The sequence below is a fragment of the Alexandromys fortis genome, unplaced genomic scaffold (genome assembly GCF_014885135.2).
Source record: "Alexandromys fortis isolate MF-2015 unplaced genomic scaffold, M_Fortis_MF-2015_v1.1 scaffold_90, whole genome shotgun sequence".
In the NCBI taxonomy this organism is placed as follows: domain Eukaryota; kingdom Metazoa; phylum Chordata; class Mammalia; order Rodentia; family Cricetidae; genus Alexandromys; species Alexandromys fortis.
Window position 1 is genome coordinate 3,011,438 of NW_026067985.1, and position 19,869 is coordinate 3,031,306.

Genomic DNA, 19,869 nt, shown 5'->3' on the forward strand with positions numbered 1-19,869 from the left:
AGCTCGTTCAGGATGAAGGGCTGAGTGTCCAAGTGACAAGACAGAAAGGGGACGAGGCAGGTGAGAACAGATTGGGGAAGACATGCATGTCTGATGAGGGAGAGAACGGAAGTTGCTCTGGCTTGTGGCGTGGAAGTTCGTGGGAGAGCTTCCACAGTCCCATTCAGAGTTCTGTGTGCAGTGTGTGCCAACTCAGGCAGCCTGGAGCCAGCCCCGCTGAGGGTCACTGAGGTCACGTGTGTGCATGTGTGTGTGAGCATGTGTGTGTGTGAAGCTCACTGTCCATCTTCTTTGTTGAGACAGGGTCTCCCCCTCTGGTTGAACTCTCCAGCTAAGCAGGACTGATCAGCAAACTGCAGGGGTCTGGCTGTCTCTGTCTCTCTAGCACTTTTTATGTGGTTACCTGAGATCTGAGATCAGGTCCTCATGTCTGCAGCAAGCACTTACCCTCTGAGCTATCTCCCCAGCCTCTTCTTGGGCACCATTATGGTGAGCAAACACTAATTAGCTCCACAGAAACAGGCTAGTCGCCTGGCCCTGCTACAAAAAGAATGAACCTGGGATCCTGGTTCCTCCACCATGATGGCTGGAAGGCTGGGAAACCTGCAAAACCCACCAGAGAGGCTCTTCTGTAATTTGGGGAGGCCCTGCTTCTCATCTTGAAGGAAGACAAGTCGTGGTCACCTTGCCCTAAGCCAGAGGAACTGCAAGGTCTCAGTTTCCCTTCCAGACTCAGTTGAAATATTCTGATAGCTTTAGATACGCAGGGGGCCAGTAGCCAAGCACACTGAGGGCAACGGGGCCATCTATGAGGCCACAGAGGTCAAGAGCACAGCCTCGGGCCTGAATTTGGTTTGTTTGTTAACTGACCTGGGATAAATGACAGAGCCTCTTTGATCCCTGCTTTATTCATTGCAGAAGTGGGACTGACATACAGACAGCAGCGTGGGGCCAGCCTGGGGCCAGCCTCCCTGGGAGTGGTCAGCAGAGAAGGGTAATATAGCACAATCCCCTGACTCAGGCTCGCCACAGAGCAGGTGCCCTGCATATTGTCCACCCCCCCAGCTGCTTCTTTTGGCCCTTTAATGCCAGACACTTGCTGTAGGTTACAGGCAGGACTTTGTGACCCTGGCTAAGTGGCTTCAGCTCTCTGGGCCTCAGTTTGCTCATTTAGAAAAGCAGGCAGAAGTCAGTGTCCTACATCTACAGTAACATTTATATGACCTCTGAAGAGGTGCTGAGGGGCCGCCCTGGTGCCTTGCAAAAGTGAATAGGGGACTGGTTAGTTTCCTGATCATAGGGCCAGGATGACCGGCTGTTCCAGATGGATGCTGAACCAGGGACCTTGGCCTCCTTAGAACCCTGCCTCAGGGCAGCAAGCTGAGCAACCTTGACATCCTCTGACACTTTTTAAAGTGACCACTCTCAAATACAGAATGGACCAGAAGCCTGGGTTTACAGGCTTTTGGGGCCACCTGTCTCCTGGTTGTAAGAGGATTCTGCTGCCATTTTAGAGTAATGTATCATCACATTTGGTCCCCCTAAGTCCCAGTGGTGGGCAGACAGCCAAGTCCACGCATAAGAGGGATGAAGGGCCACAGAGAAGAGACAGGCAGCATCCTAAACTAGCAAGTGGCTGTTGCTCCCGGTGACCTGAGCAGTCACTGGCTGGTGAGCATGCCATGGATGTTGGATCTGGATACAGTACCCCGCTGTCTCCTAAGCGGCTCAGTATGGCAACTATTCATCCAGTCTCCAAGTTGCCAGTGCCAATCAAACATCGTCTGGTCAGGGAGGTCACTGAGAGTCACAAGATATTCCCCACAGGGAGCACCAAGGGCCCCTCCCTGATGGTCTCAGGGATGCCAACGAGAAACTGACCCCAGGGAAAATTGCATTCTGGGCTTCTGGGTCCTAATGTATGGCATTGACTCTGGCATTGGATTCCAGTCTCCAGGAGGCTGAGTGGCAGTGGGCTTGTGGACATTCTGGGCTGTTGATGGGGTGCTCCTTGCATTGTGGAGGTAGAACCATATGGGACAGAGGACATGAAAACACCAAGGATAAGTCTCACGTAAGGACAAAGGGTCTCCATAACCACAGGACCTCCTGTGTAGATAGAAGCAGGCAGAAGTTCCTGGACTCTGTCTTATAATACCGGTAGATTTGATCTCCCTTGTGTGAGGCCACAGAAATTGGGAGTACCAAGTGAAGCCAGCCTGACCTGTCGTCTCCTTGAGAATGGTTCATTTCAGAAACTGTATCACAGATTGTGACACTGCTGTGGCACTTGAGATGCCAAGATGACACACCTATGTCCTTCTACACCTGATGCTCCTGTGTGTGCAACAGTTTCGTGTCCAGGCACACACCCTTGACCTGCTGGCTGAGGTCGGTTCCTATGCCACAAAGCAGCCTTAAATGCTTGGGACAGGACTCAAGAACTATGAAAAATAATTGAATCATATACCAGGGTTAAACAGGGCCAGAGAGAACCCTTTACTGACTTTTTACAAAGATTCACTAAGGCTGTACAAATAGAAGTAACAGACACAGATGCTAGAAGAGTACTTATTAAATCTCTGGCTTTTGAAAATGCCAATTTAGAATGCAAAAAAGATACTTGGGCCTTTAAAGGTTAGATCAGCACCTATGGATGAATGGATCCTGAATACAATGAACTCGGAGACATTTGATTATAATATTGAATGCTAGGAAGAAGAAGAAGACATGGTGGAGAGACACCATGGACCTGCTGCCGGAGGTAGACATGCTGAAACTTAGCCGGTAAGCCACTGCAATGTGGTGATACACAGATTAATAGAAATGGGTTAAATTAAGATGTAAAAATTAGCCAATAAGAAACTAGAGCTAATGGGCCAAGCAGTTATTAAATTAATACAGTTTCTGTGTGATTATTTTTGGGCGAAGCTAGCTGGGCAGCCGGGATGAACAAGCCAGCCCTCCTCCAACAAGGTCCCGTGTTTGCACCAATACTCTTGATTGCTGGCTCCCTCTTTAGGAGATTGACATTGTCCTTATATCACAGTTAGGACACAAAGTGTCTGAAAATGTTAAATGGGGCAGGCTATATCAACCACATGCTAGTTTTCTGACTAGTAAGGTAATCTTGGATGCGGTGTGAGTATGAGCCACCAAGCTGGGGGACAGTCACCCATTCCCTACAGTTGTTTCCTCTGAGTGGCTTCCCGGGATTCTGAGCCTTTCTGGGTGGCTTTCCCTCAAACCTCAGTTTATCTATGACTTTTGGATCTGGTGGCCGGAGGGAGGACCACAATGGGAGAGAGATTGTATGGAGCCACTCCCAAGTCAGAAAAATGGGCCACGCTGCCTGTGCCTCCTCAGAGGCACTGGTTTCTATGGAATGGAGTGTGGAGATCCTTTTACAGTCACCGTTTGCTCTGTAACTACACCAGCACCCACTAGTGCTGTACCTTATATTCTATGTGGCCCCTTTGTGTCTTCTGTGTCACTTGAGAGACAGGGTCAAATTAGTCACACGGCGAGGAGTACCCAGCATCCACTGTGGGTCTTCTGGGGGAGAACCCACATCATATGGGGTTTAGGAGTGCAAGTGTACTTGAAATAGAACCCAAGGGGCCCTTCTAGCCACAGCCTCAGGCCCCGCTGCAAACCAGTCAAAGGTACAAAACATGGATAGAGCCAAGGGTCAGCCGCCATCGGCCAGGGGCTCCGCCACAGCGGCAGAGTCTCATATAAAACTCTCTGAACTCTGCTGTTGAGGAATAGGGTTTGATGTCTAGGACCGGCTTGTGTCATGAGCACAGCAGATACAGCTCTGGAGCCCTGGTGCACAGCACAGCTTCGGTGAGTGTCACCAATGCACGCAGGGCTTGAATTCTGGGTGGCTCTATCCCCATCTTGGCAGCATGGCACAGGGCTACTGGGTTTGATGTTGTAAGAGGCAAAGGGAATTCCCTCATTGTGGGACACACAACTCTGACTGCCAGGGCCAGCTGCTCTTTCCTCCCTCGGAAGAAGCTGGCAACGTCTCTAGTTCTGCCAGGATCCCTTCCACCAGAGACTCTGAAAGTAGCAGTTTGGTGAACAAGAGGGGCCATTCCCAGTACTTCAGGGTCTATCCTCAGGGTTCAAGACTGGAAGACTGTCGTTTAGGGGTTTTGGAACTAATTCTCCTGTCTTTTCCTCTCTCCGGAGCCTCCCTTGTCCTCAGTTGGCTGCAGAGAGGAGGAAGCAGCGTGGGGTGTAGATTTCTTCTCTTCCCTATTCGCTTTCCCAACACCCTGGCAAGAGCTATGTGCTCAGCGAGACATGTGTGCACATGCCTCTAAGTCTCTGGTCAATATTAGCAAAGCCATCTCTAACTCTCCGAACCCCACTCTCGACACCTTTCCCACATCCACATTGTAGGACTTTGGGAGCATGCATGGGACAAACACTTGAAGACACAATGCCCTGGACCATAGTTATTAATGACCGCGGGCTTCATGGCAAGAGTTGCGTCTTCAAATGGAGGCCCACTCACTTTGCGTGACTGAAATTTCCAGGGAAAGATAGGGCAGTCAAGACATGTGACTGGGCAGGCTGGCTCCTGGGTTGTCAGCTGGAGCCTCTACATGCACACCTACACACAAGCACACACTTGCACACCTGTAGCTTACCTGTCCACCTGGACACCTGTGTCCTTCATTTCTGCTTTGGCTGGTCCACCTCTGTTGATTGCTTTGCCTCCACTGTTTAGGAGGCTCAGTACAGGTTCTATCTCTTTGAGTAGTTCGTCATGTTCCCGGCTGTCCTGGAGATTGGCCTTGGTACTTTTTATTGTAGGGTCAATGGCCAGACCATTAGCTTGGGAGACTAAGCCAGCTTCCTGTCCATTGCCATGGGCATGCTGAGGCCCATTACCAGGATCCGTGGTCCTGCCTACTGCTAATGGCTGGTCTTTGCCGCCTGACGGTTGGTGGGACAGATCAACAGCTTTGGTGGGGGGACCCAAGGGCTGGGTCACCCGGATGGTCTTGGGGGTTCCGTCTCCTGTGAAGGTGGTCTCCAGGTGTGTAGTGAAGCCCTCCGGGCCCCTCAGAATGAGGACCACGTGGGTCTCAGAGGCAATGCCCCTGAGTACCTCCAGGGCGCTCTCGTAGCTGAGGTCCACCAGGGGCCGGCCATTAACGGCTAGAATGATGTCTCCAGCTTGGATAAGGCCGCTCTGTTCCGCGGCACCTCCTCGAATCAGGTCAGAGATGATCACGGGTGGCTTGCTGACCCGTTCCTTCACCAAGAAGCCCAGACCCCCGACTTTGCGTTTGAAGAGACGGACAGAAATGACATTGGGTTGGATCTGCTGAACTCCAAATGTGTGCTCTTCCATGGTGTCTGTGTCCTTTGGAAGACCTCTAAGCTAAGATGACTCTTGCAGGGGCCCCGAGCTACTCCAGGAAAAGAGCTGGTTGCAGAATTCCAGCCGCTTCTGTCTTTGACGTCAACTTGGCGTCACTTACTCATTGCCATTCGGCCTTGGGTGGCATGGTTTCATGTGTCCCACCTCCTTCCTTGTTCTCCCAGGAAGCCAAGGTTGACCAGGCAGACGTCAGGAGCAGGGAAGGGACGTGTCCCCAAGCAACAGGTCAGGAAGACTGGAGGCTTGCTGTGTCTTATGACTGTGTCTAAGGTGACGCACATGCATGGGGACTAATCTCTGGGCATCTTGGTCACCAGCTTGTCAAATGAAAATTGATGTAGGGTTCCTGGAGCTGAGGAGAAGGAAGAAGAGAGCGGATGAGAAGGGGAAGGGAGAGAGCTGTGCAGGGCACCCAGCACCTCGGAGTTAGGATGGAAAACACCGAATCACAGATGCCCGGGGTGCTGAAGCTGAACCCGAGGCATGGTTGGTCTTCCTTAACTGGACACTCACCTTCTCCAGTTTGCAGCAGCTACCTGGCTTTACCCGGTGATTAAAACCCTCGAGGACCAGAGGGCCTCCCTGGGGACACCACAGCCATGATGGTCAGGCAGTCCCAGAGACCCAAGGGTAATAATTCTTAACCTTTTCTCTCTCCCAGCATGGGAGGTCACTGCTCCGACTAGTCACACTGTCCTCAGTGCCCTGGTTTGGCAAACACATCCCGTCCACAGCTCAGCAGCTCCTCTGGCACCAACCTTTGGGCTCCCGTATCTGGAACCTTCCCACTAACCTCCACCTCCATCATCACCAAGAACAAAACCTACTGTACAGACAGAGACGCTGCCTTAGGTGGTCCCACGGATGGAGGAATCCAGCTAACCTCACGGCCATGTCCCTCCGCATTAGCTCCTTTCAATTTTAAAAGCAGACACTTCGCCATGTTACAAACACTTTGAACACAAAGAGATAGGTCCACACAAAACTCTGGAATACATTTGTTCTCCACACACCACATGAAAAACCCCAGCGCGACCCTCTGGGCTTAGCAACGGCACATGACATGCTCAATCGATATTCACTGATGGAAGAGGAAAAAGCAAAATGAAGACTAACAGGGAAGTTTCTGAATACGTCCATTCTCAACAGTTATTTTCCCTCCTTTGATGTTTACAGAACCATCCCGGGGCCTGCAGCCCCAACTTGAGAGACAGCTCAGTGTCTTGTCCTAGGTCACACACAGTGCATGGCGGAAGGATGGAGCCGCTTCCCTTGCAAGCCTGAACTTTGAGACTCACCTGCTAACCACACCCGATGTATAGTCTTCCCTAAAATGCTGTCAGCTTTCAAAGCACCAGTTGTCCCAGCGGAAGGTCTTGGGGTGTGTTCGGCGTGCCAAAGGCCAACAGGGGCCAAGCTGTGGTATGGTGGTAGCTCAGATCAGGCAAGTGCAGGGACCTGGGTGTGTGAAAAGCTGTGGGTTGTGCCAGGTGGTGGGTAAGGTGGGGGTGGGGGTGGGGAGAGGACAAGCCAATCTTTGCATCCATTTCTCTCCTCCCCTCCAAGCCCCAGTCCTACCTGTGTCCCCAGCCCTCTCTTTACACATTCTCACCATGCCTTCGCACAAGGAGAAACACCCAGCTGCTGGTCATGACTAACAAACCAAACCGTCACCTCCTTTCCCTTCCAGCTACTTCCCAGGGCCACCCCGGGGCTGAGTCCGCTGGCACAAGTGCCCACTGCCTCCAAGAGCAGGAGTTGACTGCACAGGTCCCCCTGACTTTCAGTAGAGGTGCCCCTCCGCCCAGGGCCCCTTGAAGGAGGGGCTGGTTAGTGTTTTTGCAGCTTGTATTACATAACCCTACCAGTCGCTCTGTGTGGGTGGAGGAGTAACGAATCCCTGGCCCAGCCCGGGCAGCTTTCTCCATCTGGCGTGGCTCTGTGTGTGTTTCTCGCTGTGTATCATGCACCATTCTCATGCTGTGGCATTTCTCGGCTGCGTGTGGCCCTTGTGTCGATTGTAGCGTTTCGCTGCCTAGGCTCTGGTGTGTAGGAAAAGTACCCAGAATCGTCATTCTCTTCCTTGTCTAGGACAGTTTGCTCTCTTGCTTCTGTAGCGCACATAAGGGTCCCATCTTCTGGGGACCCAACCACAGCCAAAGGGGGAGACATCTGGGGCTCTAGAGCTTTCTCTGGCACCCACATTTGGCTCTGGCTCCATTCTTTAATGGAAGAAGTGTCTGGAAGGAGAGGCAAGGACCTCAAGTTCATTTATTACAAATGCTGGCTTAGGCCAGACTTTAGTAAAGGACAGAGCATAGGCTTGGCCTTTGGTGTGCCTTGGTTAAAAGGAAAAAAAAAAACATCAGAAATAAAGCTTCTCACGGGGCCTCCCACCTTCAGCCATGCTCAGCTTGGCCTCAGTCTCTGCTATCATCTAGAAACAGGTGGGGCTCTTGGCAGGTGTCTGGGAAACTAGGCATCCTCCCCTTCCTCCCTCCCTCCCTTTCTTCCGGTGGTATTGGGAATGGAATCCAGGCCACCGTGTATACTATATTATATTCCCAGCCTTGGTAATTCTTATTTTGAGACAGGGTCTGCTGAAGTTTTCCAGAGACTCTATAGTATCCTCCTGCCTCAGTAGTTGGGATTATAGGCTTGAGCTGCTACTCCCAGTGCGTGCCACAGTCTTGACCCCACAGTGTCCTGGCTTTTTTTTTTTCCTACCTAAAAGGCAGGGACAAGTTCACCTGCAAACATTCGGATCCCCCGAGTCTCTGTTTCCTGGCTCTGTCTGTGTTTCTGAGAGGGCTCCTTATTTGCCCTGAGCCTCATCTCCCTTATCTGTAGAATGGTTTCTTAGTAGCAGCCACCTTACTGATTAACCCGGAGAATTCAACAGGCACAGAAAACATAGGGACAGTCATGCCACAGAGAGGACCGATACTCAGAAAACCCTGTCTCTGGTTATTATTATATAACATGATGATTTGGACTCCCTGGAGTTTAATCAGGATGATTTGTTTTATTGTCCCCATCAATCACAGTCCTTTGCGTCATCTTGATGGACACCCTTCCCTGCAGATGGCACCGAGGATTCTTACATGGTCCCTTTGGGAGCATCATCTACAAGGAGACAGGCAGGGAGATAGAAGCTAGGCTGAAGAGCCTGCCAAGTCTCTCTCTGTTTATCTCTCATACGTGCGCACAAACACACACACACATACACACTCACACACAGGCACACACGGTACGTACCATGGAAACCACACTTGGCCGTGAGCCTTTGTCGAGTGTCTTACTCATTCTGGGTGTATTTATTCCCTTTACCTTGCTGTGCGGGAATAAGGCTGACTGTCGGTGATGACTGCCTGGGAGAAGGAAGCAGCCCAAACAGGGCGTGTCTGATGTCACCCCCTCGTTGTGTGACTTTGTGCAAGCAGCCCCCACCCTAAACCTCATTTCTACAGTGGGAGGGATGGGGACAGTGGGGGTTCTTGGCTAGGAAGGGTGTCAAGTCCTCCCCATGGATTGGATTTGATCCTTACAGCCACCGTAGGAAAGAACCTTTCTCATCCTTGTGTTGACAATGGGTGAGGGTCACAGATGTGAATGCTCCTTGCCACTCTTCTTGTTTTGTTTTGTTTTGGAAGGTTAAGCTTATGAAGTATTTTCTGCTCAGCTAAGTTATCAATAAGGCCTTAATGTAAAGGGGGAGACTCCAGGGAGCGTAACAGTCAGGGTTGGACCTGGCCCAGATGCCGATTTCAGACACAACGGCACCCCGTCTTTCCCCAAAGCACGTATTCTATTCCATTCTCACATTTCAGCCCTAAGCTGCCCGCGGTCATGCCAAGGGGTTCTCTTCACGCACACACAGGGTGGATGTAAGCTGCTCTGGGTATCACATGTGCTGGTTTCTTGTGGTTTTCCAATCTGAGCACTTTCCGTTTCTAGACCGGGATGAAGAAGAGCCACTGGGAGCCTCGCTCGTTCACCGAGAAATGAGCAACAGAGGTCAAGAGAATCAGGGGAGCAGGCTCAGTGTTGTGAACTCAAATGGAAATGCAGGCATCTGAAATTCCCAGAAAGAAGGGGGCGGGGTGGGAAGAAAGAGAGAAAAGCCTCACCGGTGTTAAAGCCGAGGCTAGGCTGAAGGACTGAACTTGGAGAATACGAAGAGTTAGACTGCGCTAGACCGAGTTAGACTGTAACAGATCGGAGGCAGACATATCCGGCTAACCTCGGTGCCTTTGGAAGTTGCCGTTTGTTCGCCCTTCGTTGGGCCCAGGGTCCTCATGACTATTAAAACTCTAAAACACATTCTTAGCCACCACTTGTCCTACCAATCCCAAAGCTAAAGATGTCATCGGATGTTATGGCAGAATCTCCTGGGTAAAACTGTGACCGCCCACCCGTGCCCCCACTAATAACTCTGGTAAACACTTTCAGATTCTTTTGCTCTGTAGCTAATAAAATCTCATGCAGCCACTTTCAGAACAGAAGATGGAATTTGGGGAAACTCTCTTACTGCCTTTGGGGTGAGAATTGTAGTTTTGCCTTAATCAGTCACATCAGATGGTGGTGAGTCACAATACCCAAGATGACAGTCGTTCATGGTATGTTGGTTGGGTTTCTTTCACTGTGGCTAAGAGGTTCTGGAAGAGTCCAAATACAAGGACTTGTATGAGAAAAGGATTTCAAAACATATCAATTTTTTTCTGAGTTAGGTTTTTTACTGTTAGCCCAGGCTGGACTTGAACCTATGACCCCCCCCCCATGATGGCTTCCCCAAGGGCTAGCATTAACACATTATAAATAAAGTTAAAATATTGCTTCCATCTAGAAATAATATTGTTACAGATATATTAGGCTAAATAGAATTATGGAAATTGCTTTTCCTTTGTTAGATTTTTATTTATTTATTTTTAACATATATTTTTGTGGTGCTGAGGATACCACGTGCCCTTTGCTGCAATCCTCTCTCTCCTCCTTTACTGCTTTTTTTCCCAGTGCGATTACCCCAAAGCCCGATAGTTTAGCACGGCTCTTCCAACACTGTCATCTGTGACTCTGAGACCAGTGCGATGGCTCAGCAAAGGAGAGCACTTGTCACCAAACCTGATGACCTGGGTTCAGTCCCCACCATCCACACAGTGGAAGGAGAGCTCGTCCTACTGGTGGACCTCAGGCCTCCACGTGTGCCTGTGACCTGCAAGCATGCCTACCGGTGAATAAATGTTAGTTGGGTCCCTGGAGTCTCCCCTCCCTCTTGTCTCCTAAGTGTCTACTGGAGACTTAGCCGGGCATAGGCATGGGAGGAAAGGATAGCAGAGAGAAATCCTATCGCTACGCGGGAGAGGTTAGAAATGGGTGTCTCTAGGGTTAATGTTCTAGTGCCTGGAACTCTTTGGATATCAGGTGAAACCTAACACATTTATATACAAGGAGTGCGTTTTGGAGAACAAGGTGTGTATCTGTAGACTAGAAAGGAGCCCCGATACACCCTGCTAGGTGAGAAAATGCACGCATGGTAAATTCTGTACACAGCATACAGCGATCACTCTGGAAGGGGCAGGTATCCAGGCCTTCATCTTCCCAAGGCCCTTTTAAGTCAGAAGTTGGTGGCCACGCCCTCATTACAAAACACCTTTCCTCGTGCTGGAATGTCAGATCACTTAGGTTCTAACCACAGCTGTATTTATACTGTAAATGAACAGGATTAAAGAACACAGAACTGAGCCGGTGAACTTGCTACTGTTTGCAGTTTGCACAGCCACAAGGTCGCTCTTGGAGCCACAGAGGCACTCCCCAGTCTTATTTAAAAACAGATTGCATGTTCCCAAGTCTTACAAAGCACAACAAGACACAGCCATCCCCTCTTTGAACAAAAGACGCCAAGTTGTGCCCCTTTAAACAGTACCCCAACAACCAACTTCCACAGTCTCTAATTTGCAGCCGTTTAAGATCCAAGTTGAAGCCATCTCTCCCACGCCAGCAAGCCAGAGCCCCAAGCCTGCCTCGCCCCCACAAGTCAGCAGGGTGTGCTGGCATCCGGTGCCTTGGGGATCCCAGAGACTTGCTCTGGGTCCTGTAGTGGACCCCCTCAGGCAACCATGGAACTCCCTTCCTGTCTCCCTTTTCACCTGCAGCCTCCTGAGGCTGTCTTGGACTTTTTCAGACTGAATCCACAGCTCGGCAGGATAAGTTTGAGCTCAGAGTCAGGGTGGAGGAAGACTTGTAGAATCTTGATCCCTGTGGCCCGAGGATCCGGGTTGGGGTATGGACCCTCTCTTACACTGTTGTTTGGGACAGACTCTTTTAATATTTTACAATATTGGCCCTCAATTTAAAATGTGCCTTGGGTGTAGTCATTGAGAATTTGGACTTTCTCCTTCAGATAAACCATAGAGAACACCAATAGACGCACACGTAGACAGGTGGACGTGCACAACTCTCTGACCTCATCAGACATGCTTCTTTGTGCAGTGGGTGTGGGAAGTGCAGAAATTCAGAGGGTCAGTGGAGTGTTTATTCACAAATGGGACATCTAGGTCACTCCCCACTCCTGCCAAGGCTCAGGAGACATCACGGAAGAGATGTGGAAGGGTTTAAGAACCAGAGGTTGAGGAGAACTGGCACAAACCCTTGGCTGTCTGTACTGGATCAAGCCAGTTAGTGTGGGACTGTGGCTGTACAAGTAACCTTACAATGTGGAATTGGGAGGGGTTTAGGAGACCCACCCCTCACCGAGTACTCCTGACAGTTCATGGCTTCTGGGTGAGAAAGAGCCAGTTCTCTTTAAGGGTGTGGCTCCTGACCAGTGTGTCTCCTGACCATGCTCCAGGGCACAGCCCCCCCCGACATCCAGGAGTCTGTGGGTAGCACAAGTCAGAGCTGATGGGCTATGAGAGAGTGAGCAGGGTTGGGGGGCTGGGGCTGGGTAGGGAGGTGGGGGGATCTGGGAGGAGTTAGGATGAACCCAGTCAATATATACTGTGTATATATTTTGTGAGTTCGAGGCCAGCCTGGTCTATAGAGTGAGTTTCAGTACAGCCAGCGCTACTAAGAGAAAGACCATCTTGAAAATAAATAAAAAGAACAAAAAAGTTATTGTTTAATGTGGACCATACTACCCAAGGACTATATTTACTTATATATCTGATTTGCCTGTCCTTATTTCCATGTGAACTTGAAGACACCAAGTATTTCTGGATACGAACCCAGGCCCTTGGCATCAGTAGCAACTTCTCAGGAAAGGGTGGGATTTGGATGTAAAAAAAGAACTTTACTTTTTGGATATTCTTTTATAATTGATTATTGATTAATTGCTTTGATTATTTTTAATATCACTTTCCCCAAACAGGACAAGGTCTTTGATGCCAGGCTGTCTACTTGGCTTTGTGATGGTGGGTAAGGTCCTCAGCCCCTGAGTCAGTGCCACTGTCTGTCAGACAGAGATCATGGCAATGCTGGCACCTGTGTGGATGGAGTGAGAGGAGGGTTATTAGGGTCTTGGTTTGCTTTGTTGTTGCTGCTGTTTTTTAGATAATCAATAAACAGGGGAATATAGCCAAGGAAAGGACCCTTGTGCTCCATGGAGCCGATTCTGACTCTTGGACATTCATCTTTCTACTGTCTTTGGTATCTGGTAAATACATGTTCTTCGGGGCACTTTGTGCTCTGTATATATGAACTGATCCTGATTCCCGGGAGAGTGAGCGTCTGTCCCCAGGTCACCAGCTCCTCTTTGGAATGTAGAAAGAGCAGCACCGAGGATGCTGGGATGTTGAGCCTGAGAGGCACAGGCAGAGACACTCAGGTCTCAGAGCTTGGCAATAAGCCAGGACTGAGAGGAAGGCATGGAGATGTCACTGTGTGCCACGCTGGGAGAGCTATAGGGCTCTGTCCCCATGCTGGAAGAGATGAGAGGACTCACAGATCTTTCGCCTTGGCTTGGCTTCATAAACTCAATTACCAGAGCTAGCTTAGCCACCTGTATGCTACTCCATCCATCACGATGACAGAAAGTTCCAGAGTTCAGAGCAGAGGCTTTTCTATTGCCTTTGGCTCATCTCTCACCCTGGCTGGGCCTGCCCCATCACTGGGGAGAGGTCACAGCATGAATCTGGAGCTAGAAAGACAAAGATTTGAGAGCTAGGTCTACTTTCTGCTACCTTCTGATTCCTCATCTGTGAGGCAGGGGTGTTGAGGGCTTCCACCAATGAACCACAGAAGACGATTAAGTGGGTATGTCCTGTGTCCTCTAGGGGGTCATCTAGGACTTTGGTGTACCTTTAGAGTCACTTTAGGCTAGTTGTCAAGACATGCGAAACTCAGTGACTGAGAATTATTTACAAGAGCCAGGGAATAGAGCCGGTGTAGACGGCCATCGACAGATAAGTGGATTAAAGAAAACGTGGGGTGTGTGTGATGGAGCTTTTCTCAGTCATAAAGAATAAAATTATGCCATTTTTTTCAGTGAGATGGATAGAACTGGAGAGCATCATGTTAAATGAAATAAGTCAGACTCAGAAAGACAAATTGAAGCTGCCATGTGCCATGAGTCCATGTCATCCTGCGTGACCCCGTGAGACCCTACCTCAAAACATTCCCCCCCAAAAGGAGAGGGTGGAAGAGATTTACAGGTTTTTTTCTTATGTGAAATCTAGATTAAGAAATCTTTAGGATGTCACCGTAGAAAAGGACTCTTTGAGGGGAGGAAGAGATCAGCAGAAGAGAGGGGATGTGGGGTGGCTATAAACACCCTTTGGACTCTCCTCGATAGTGACGGTGAGACCTGGGCTGTGCTCAGGCTCTGATTCTGTAGTGATGGGAAGAAATTACAGGCGGGCCTCAGAAGCCCAGGCAGGAGCTATTCTAGGTTCCGTGTGGTCGGCTCTCGGTGGTAGAGCGGGGCAGAGAAGGGAAGTGGGTTCTGGGGATGGACCCAGGGTGGAGGGAGAGGGTGGCGTCCTCAGAGATTTCTTGGCTCAGCTTCCCCACAGGTGGGGTAGAAAACCATTTCCTAGAAGACTGCAGGCTTGTGTGATGGGAGGAAATCATAACAACGTGCCAAAGGCGTTTGTGGGACTGTGCTTCCGGAGTCCAGTGCACCGTTTGATGGCGGTCTGCGTGATCGCAGGAATCAACAGTCTATGGTCCTTGACTCTCACTATTCTGAGAGTGTACGGGGATGACAAAAAAAAAAAAATACACTTGATTCGGTTCATTCTCTGGCACGGTCCCCATGTGGCAGATTGATGTTCTGCCTGTTACCTAACAATCTGGCTCAATCTTCTGGTGAAATTAAAAGGTAGTCAGAAGTAGTTCCCGAGGATCTCGTCAAGATTCAGGCAGGTAGATACTGTAGAGGACACTTTGCAAACCATCGTGTCAGCTGTAACGACACCATTGGGTCCATCTCTCTGAAGGGATATTGAGAACGGCATGCCCCAAATTGTAGCTGAGTGTTAACTAAAGACTCAGTTAACCCCCCCCCACCTGCCCCAACACACACACTCCCGGGGGAGAGGAGGTAGGCCCAGATGTGGGGAAATGAGCTCTTAGAAGGAGACAAGATAAAAACCTATATTTTAAGGCACTGTTGGAATTGATCCTTTAACTCCAATGATGGCTGTAAACATGTCGCTGTAGCCATAGGATCCTGAGTTAGTTACAGAAGAACTTTAGCAAACGGAGAATCTGCTGAATGGAAAACACAGCAGCAGAGGAGGAAATGTTCCTCTCAAAGGCAGCTGTGTCCACGATAACAATAAATTATGCAGGGTCAAATCCGACTGAACTCTTAAGGCTCCCAAACAGCAGCGTGGGTGTAGGGACAAGGACCCTGGACAGGAGAAACTAGTCCCAAAGGCAGGCATGGGCCCAACGTGCACCTGCTGCTCGTATGGCTCCCAGACAGAATGAATCTACTTTTAATTGAAGAATTTAATAATACAGTTCACTCTCTACCTAAAAGATAGCCGCCTGGAAGCATTATTTCTGAATACATGTTCAACTCCAGAAATATTTTCTACTAAATATTATTTAGATTTAAGCATGTGAAATTAATAGTATTATGAATGAATTCTACCAATTCCAAATGTTTTGCCTTCAATAATCTGAACATTTTTCATATAAAGAGTCTTAATTTTAATTTAATTAATGAGATGGGGTCTTGTGTGTGCAAAACTGGCCTTGAATTCATTGTACAGCTGAGGATGACCTTGAACTTCTGATCCTCTTGCCTCTGTCTTCCAAGCGCTGGGATTACAGACATAAGCAACCAAGCCTGATTCATGTGCTGGAGATCCAAGTAAAGACTTCTTGTTAGGCAAGATCTCTACCAACAAATCTCCATTTCTAGCTCTCACAGGATCTTTCTAATTGAACTTTTAAAAAAAAATCCTGAAAGATACAATATTGTTTATCTCCTCTTGGTAGATGGAAACAAGATGCAGAGACGCTAAGGAAGGCAGTGAAATTCCTGGAGTCGGCTGGGGGCACAAGCTGAGTTTGTCTATATCTGTAGTCTCGCTCTCTAGTCTCTTTCCAGGTAGCACTGCATGCTCGTGACGTAAGAAGCCTGACCGGAGAGGAGACTGTGTCGCAGTTCCGGGGACTGGAAGGTGAGAGGGACTCTGGACCTTTCACTGCAGTCCTGTCTGAAGTCTGAGGATGTCCTTAGGGCTCAGGGACCTCAGAACGCCGGGTCAAGTGCCTATGAGTTCCCTCAGGGAAAGAGTCTGCACACAACAGTTTTCCAAATGCTCCAGGTAGCAACAAGGGTTCAGGGGAGAAGTGTGTGCGTCAAACGGACAGGTGAGTTCGAGATCACAGCTAGAGAGACTTCAGAGAGTTTCTCAGACTTTCAGAACTAGGTTCAAATTCAGGCCTCTCAGACTCACCTGGGCTCTTGCCTGTTTCTTTATCTTCCTATGATCTCAGAAAGTGGGCTGCAGACTTTTGGACTCTTTCCATCTAGGTGCTTCTTGACTATTCTAAATGAGCCCAAACGGTTACAAATCGATTCCCTTCCCTTCCTAGTGAAGGATGTTCAAGTGTTAACTGTGTTTTAGGATGGAGAACAGGGCGTGGAAGAATTCGCAGGTGCTGTCCAGGTGGATGGATTCTAGCCACTTCAAAAAGTAAATGTTTCAAAGGTCAATTTCACGATTATGCGAGAAAAGCTGTATGTCAGTGTTGTGAGGGAACGATAAAGCATAATATAGTATTTTTAATTAAAAGAATAAAATTAACATGAGGCTCGTGGGCCCAGAAAACCGTGCAATAATTCCCTCATCAACTGTTTTTATTGAGCAATTACTCCCCTCCCCCCACAACAGAACCCAAACACTTGAACAACCAAATGAGCCGTGAGCTTGGTTGCTGCTTGCATGTTCCTTGGGTTTATTTCATCCTCATGGAAACGCATGGGGCTAGGTACAGCTTAGGTGCTCAACAGCCCAGGAACCGAGCCTTAAAATCGACAACCCTTAACAGAACCATGCCAGTGAGGATCGCCGAGGACTGGAGAGCCCAGGATGTCCAGTGCCTGGCACACCTGCCAATGGAAAGGGTCAGCTGGACTTGACAGGCTTGGGAAACCAATCACAGATTTAGAAAAAGGAGAGTTGAAAAGAAGGGTCTCTGGGATAGTTGGCCCTGCCTGTCACGGGGACGCTATAATAGGAGAGCTGGCGCTGCCACTGCCCCCATGGGAGAGCTGACCCAAACATTTGGGACAGATGACCTCACCCCAAATCATGGACGGGAGAGAGCTGGCTCTGCCTCTCACCTGAAGGGGTGGTGCCAATGACCCAGACTAACCAGCTCGACTACCATCCAGACCCACCTTCTGGGCCTTGGGTTGGCCCATTCTCACCGTTGCCCCATCTTTGACCTGTTAGTACACAAAGGGACTGGTCCTACAGAATGAACCCTGACTCAGGGCGATGGTTGAACAGCCAAGAAGAATTTCCATGAGCTCTCAGCCCAGAGATGATGGTATCCCAGAACCCAGAGGCCTTGACCCAGATCGGTGACTCACGGATGAACATTTTACGGGGTACACTGCATGATGTTCCCCATGCTAAGAAAATGAAGGAAGAAGTGTTGGAAAGATGGAGGAGCAAGGTGGGTGTTTTGGTTGTTTTGCTTTTAACTAATTTGGGGGGCAGACTACAGGAGTGAGGGATGGATATGGAGGGACTGGGAAGTGAGTGGAACTGGGGAGCATGATATGAAATTTCCAAAGAATCAATAAATAAACATGTTTAAAAGAAAAAGGAAAAAAAAGAAAAAAAAAGAGGGGTCTCTGTGAAATCACCAGGGACAGATGCCATCTAATGTCCTGCTCCCCAAAGTCTGATCCACAGGTCAGCATCACCATCAGAGACACAAACCCCCAAGAGCCACCCAGACTCCCCACTTCAAGAGCCTCAGATTCCTGTGCACAGGGCCACCAGAGCATTTGAGACACATGGGTCTAGTTTATCTCTGAATGCCCGGGGCACTTTCGGGCAGTCAGTTCCTCAAAGCCTCAAGCAGAAGACTTCCAGGCAGCAACTGTGAAACTTGAACTGTGTTAGCTTGAACTGTGAAGATAACTGTGTTAGCTTGAACCACACAAAACTGTCACCGTTGGGCAATTCTGTGACCTACAAAGATGACAGTTTCAAATGAAACTCCAGTTTCAGCTCAATCTACATCCCATTCCAAACAAAATCATTTCTCATCTAGGATATGAAGGTTTTTTTAAAAAAAAGGCTGTGACCAGAGTCTATATAGAACGGCCCACAGATATGTAGATGAGCCGTGTGTGGTTTACAATGTTAAGTTCTCTTTCCACTAAAAAAAAGGGGGTTTTACATAATATTTATGGATATATTGGGCCTTCTTGTGCACATTTCATGCTTAGATTTCTTCAAACACCCTGTTCTCCATCTTAAGAGGCAGGTGAGGGTGGTTCCCCAGGAGGGGAATGAAGTGACTGTAACTCTTTGGACTTACTGAGGATAGTCAAGAAACACATAGGTAGAAAGACGCTGGAAATTTACAGCCCAGCCTTAGACAATTGCAGCTGTCAAACACAGCTGGGCTGGGTGGTGGTGCAGATAGCATCTGAGTTCTTGGTCACCATTGGCCACCACACAGCCTCCCTCAAATCTCTGTTTCCTGCCAAGGCTTTGGAGGGAAGACCCAATTTAAGTTTTAAGTCCTTATAAAGTAGGAGTTTTCAGAGGAAATAGTGGAATTACCTCTCGGAACTCCTTAAGAGCCAAGAAGTGGCTGGGTATCAGGGTCCCTTGCAAGACCAAAGTATCTCATAAGGTCTTCTGCTGGGGCTCAGCCCCTGTCCATCTCATGCTTCTGGCTGAGGCTTCCCCTAACTTTCCATGCCCTGGTTGGAATCCACCACCATCTGTATGCATCCTACACTGGACTCTTACTAGGTCAGCTCCCTACCACCCAGGACTCTTGCTAGGTTCCTGCCCTATCTAGTGCTTCTCTGACCAAGCCTTTCCTATTGTAGCCTCTTTATTCTCAATGAGGCTTTTTCTCTTTGATGTCACCTCAGTCCTGACTGTCCCCAGAGCAGAACAAATTCCAATTTTGGTCCTTCACACAGAGGAAAGAGGTCACCGGGAGTGAGGGGAGGTCAGAGTTGTATGAACAACTCCACAGAGCTGGAAGCAAAAACAGCTTGTGGATATGGCCGGGGTGCCACACTGGCCTGGGAGAGGGCAACTTAGGAAGCAGCTCCAGGAGGGAACCACAGGTTTGCTGCACCTTTCCTGCATGCTCACCAGGAGGCCCAGGGCAGCATCTGCTGCTGGCAGAGAGAGCACTTGCCCACTAGCTGCTCAGTGCCTGCGTGAATGAACCCGGAGAAAAAGGGCCGGACAGGGACTCACAGAGCCGGGAGTGACCCTGTCACCAGCCTCCGAAAGACCCTCAGTCTTAATTAAAATGCCCAAGGACACGTGTAAAGAAAGGCTGCCTGGAAAAATAATGACTCTCTACTAAACTGGGGGGGGGTGTGAGATTTCCAGGAAAAGAGGGGGAAAGAGAAGGCGGGAAGAGAGTGGGCGTTCAGGAGTATATGCATGCCTGTATATGTGAAGAGATGGTGGGAAATAGGAAAGACAAAATTATCATTATTTATTTATTTATTAGAGAGGGTCTTATGTACCCTGAGCTATGAATATTATTCTTCTAAGAGATCAGGAAATTGGATGAGAAGTTTCACTGAACCTACACCTCCAACTTTTTATTAGGAAACCACGCACACAGGCACACAAGCACGCGCGCACATACACACACACACACACACGCACATACACGCACACGTGCACACTTGTGTGCTTAATGAGACACAACAAACAAGGTCTTGCTGTTTCAGCCAAAGCTGGCTTTGAACTTCTCCCTCCTTAGCCTCCTGAGTGTTGGAATTATAGGTG

General features: G+C 49.1%; 1 protein-coding gene across 1 annotated transcript in view; it reads right to left on the reverse strand.

Annotated features, from left to right (window-relative positions):
- The window catches only part of Nos1 (nitric oxide synthase 1), a 108,098-nt gene that overhangs the window by 80,632 nt on the left and 7,597 nt on the right, over positions 1 to 19,869 (reverse strand). The window contains 1 exon segment of the mRNA XM_050159123.1: positions 4,665 to 5,756. Within this exon segment, the coding sequence (XP_050015080.1) occupies positions 4,665 to 5,374 (710 nt within the window). The 5' untranslated portion in view covers positions 5,375 to 5,756.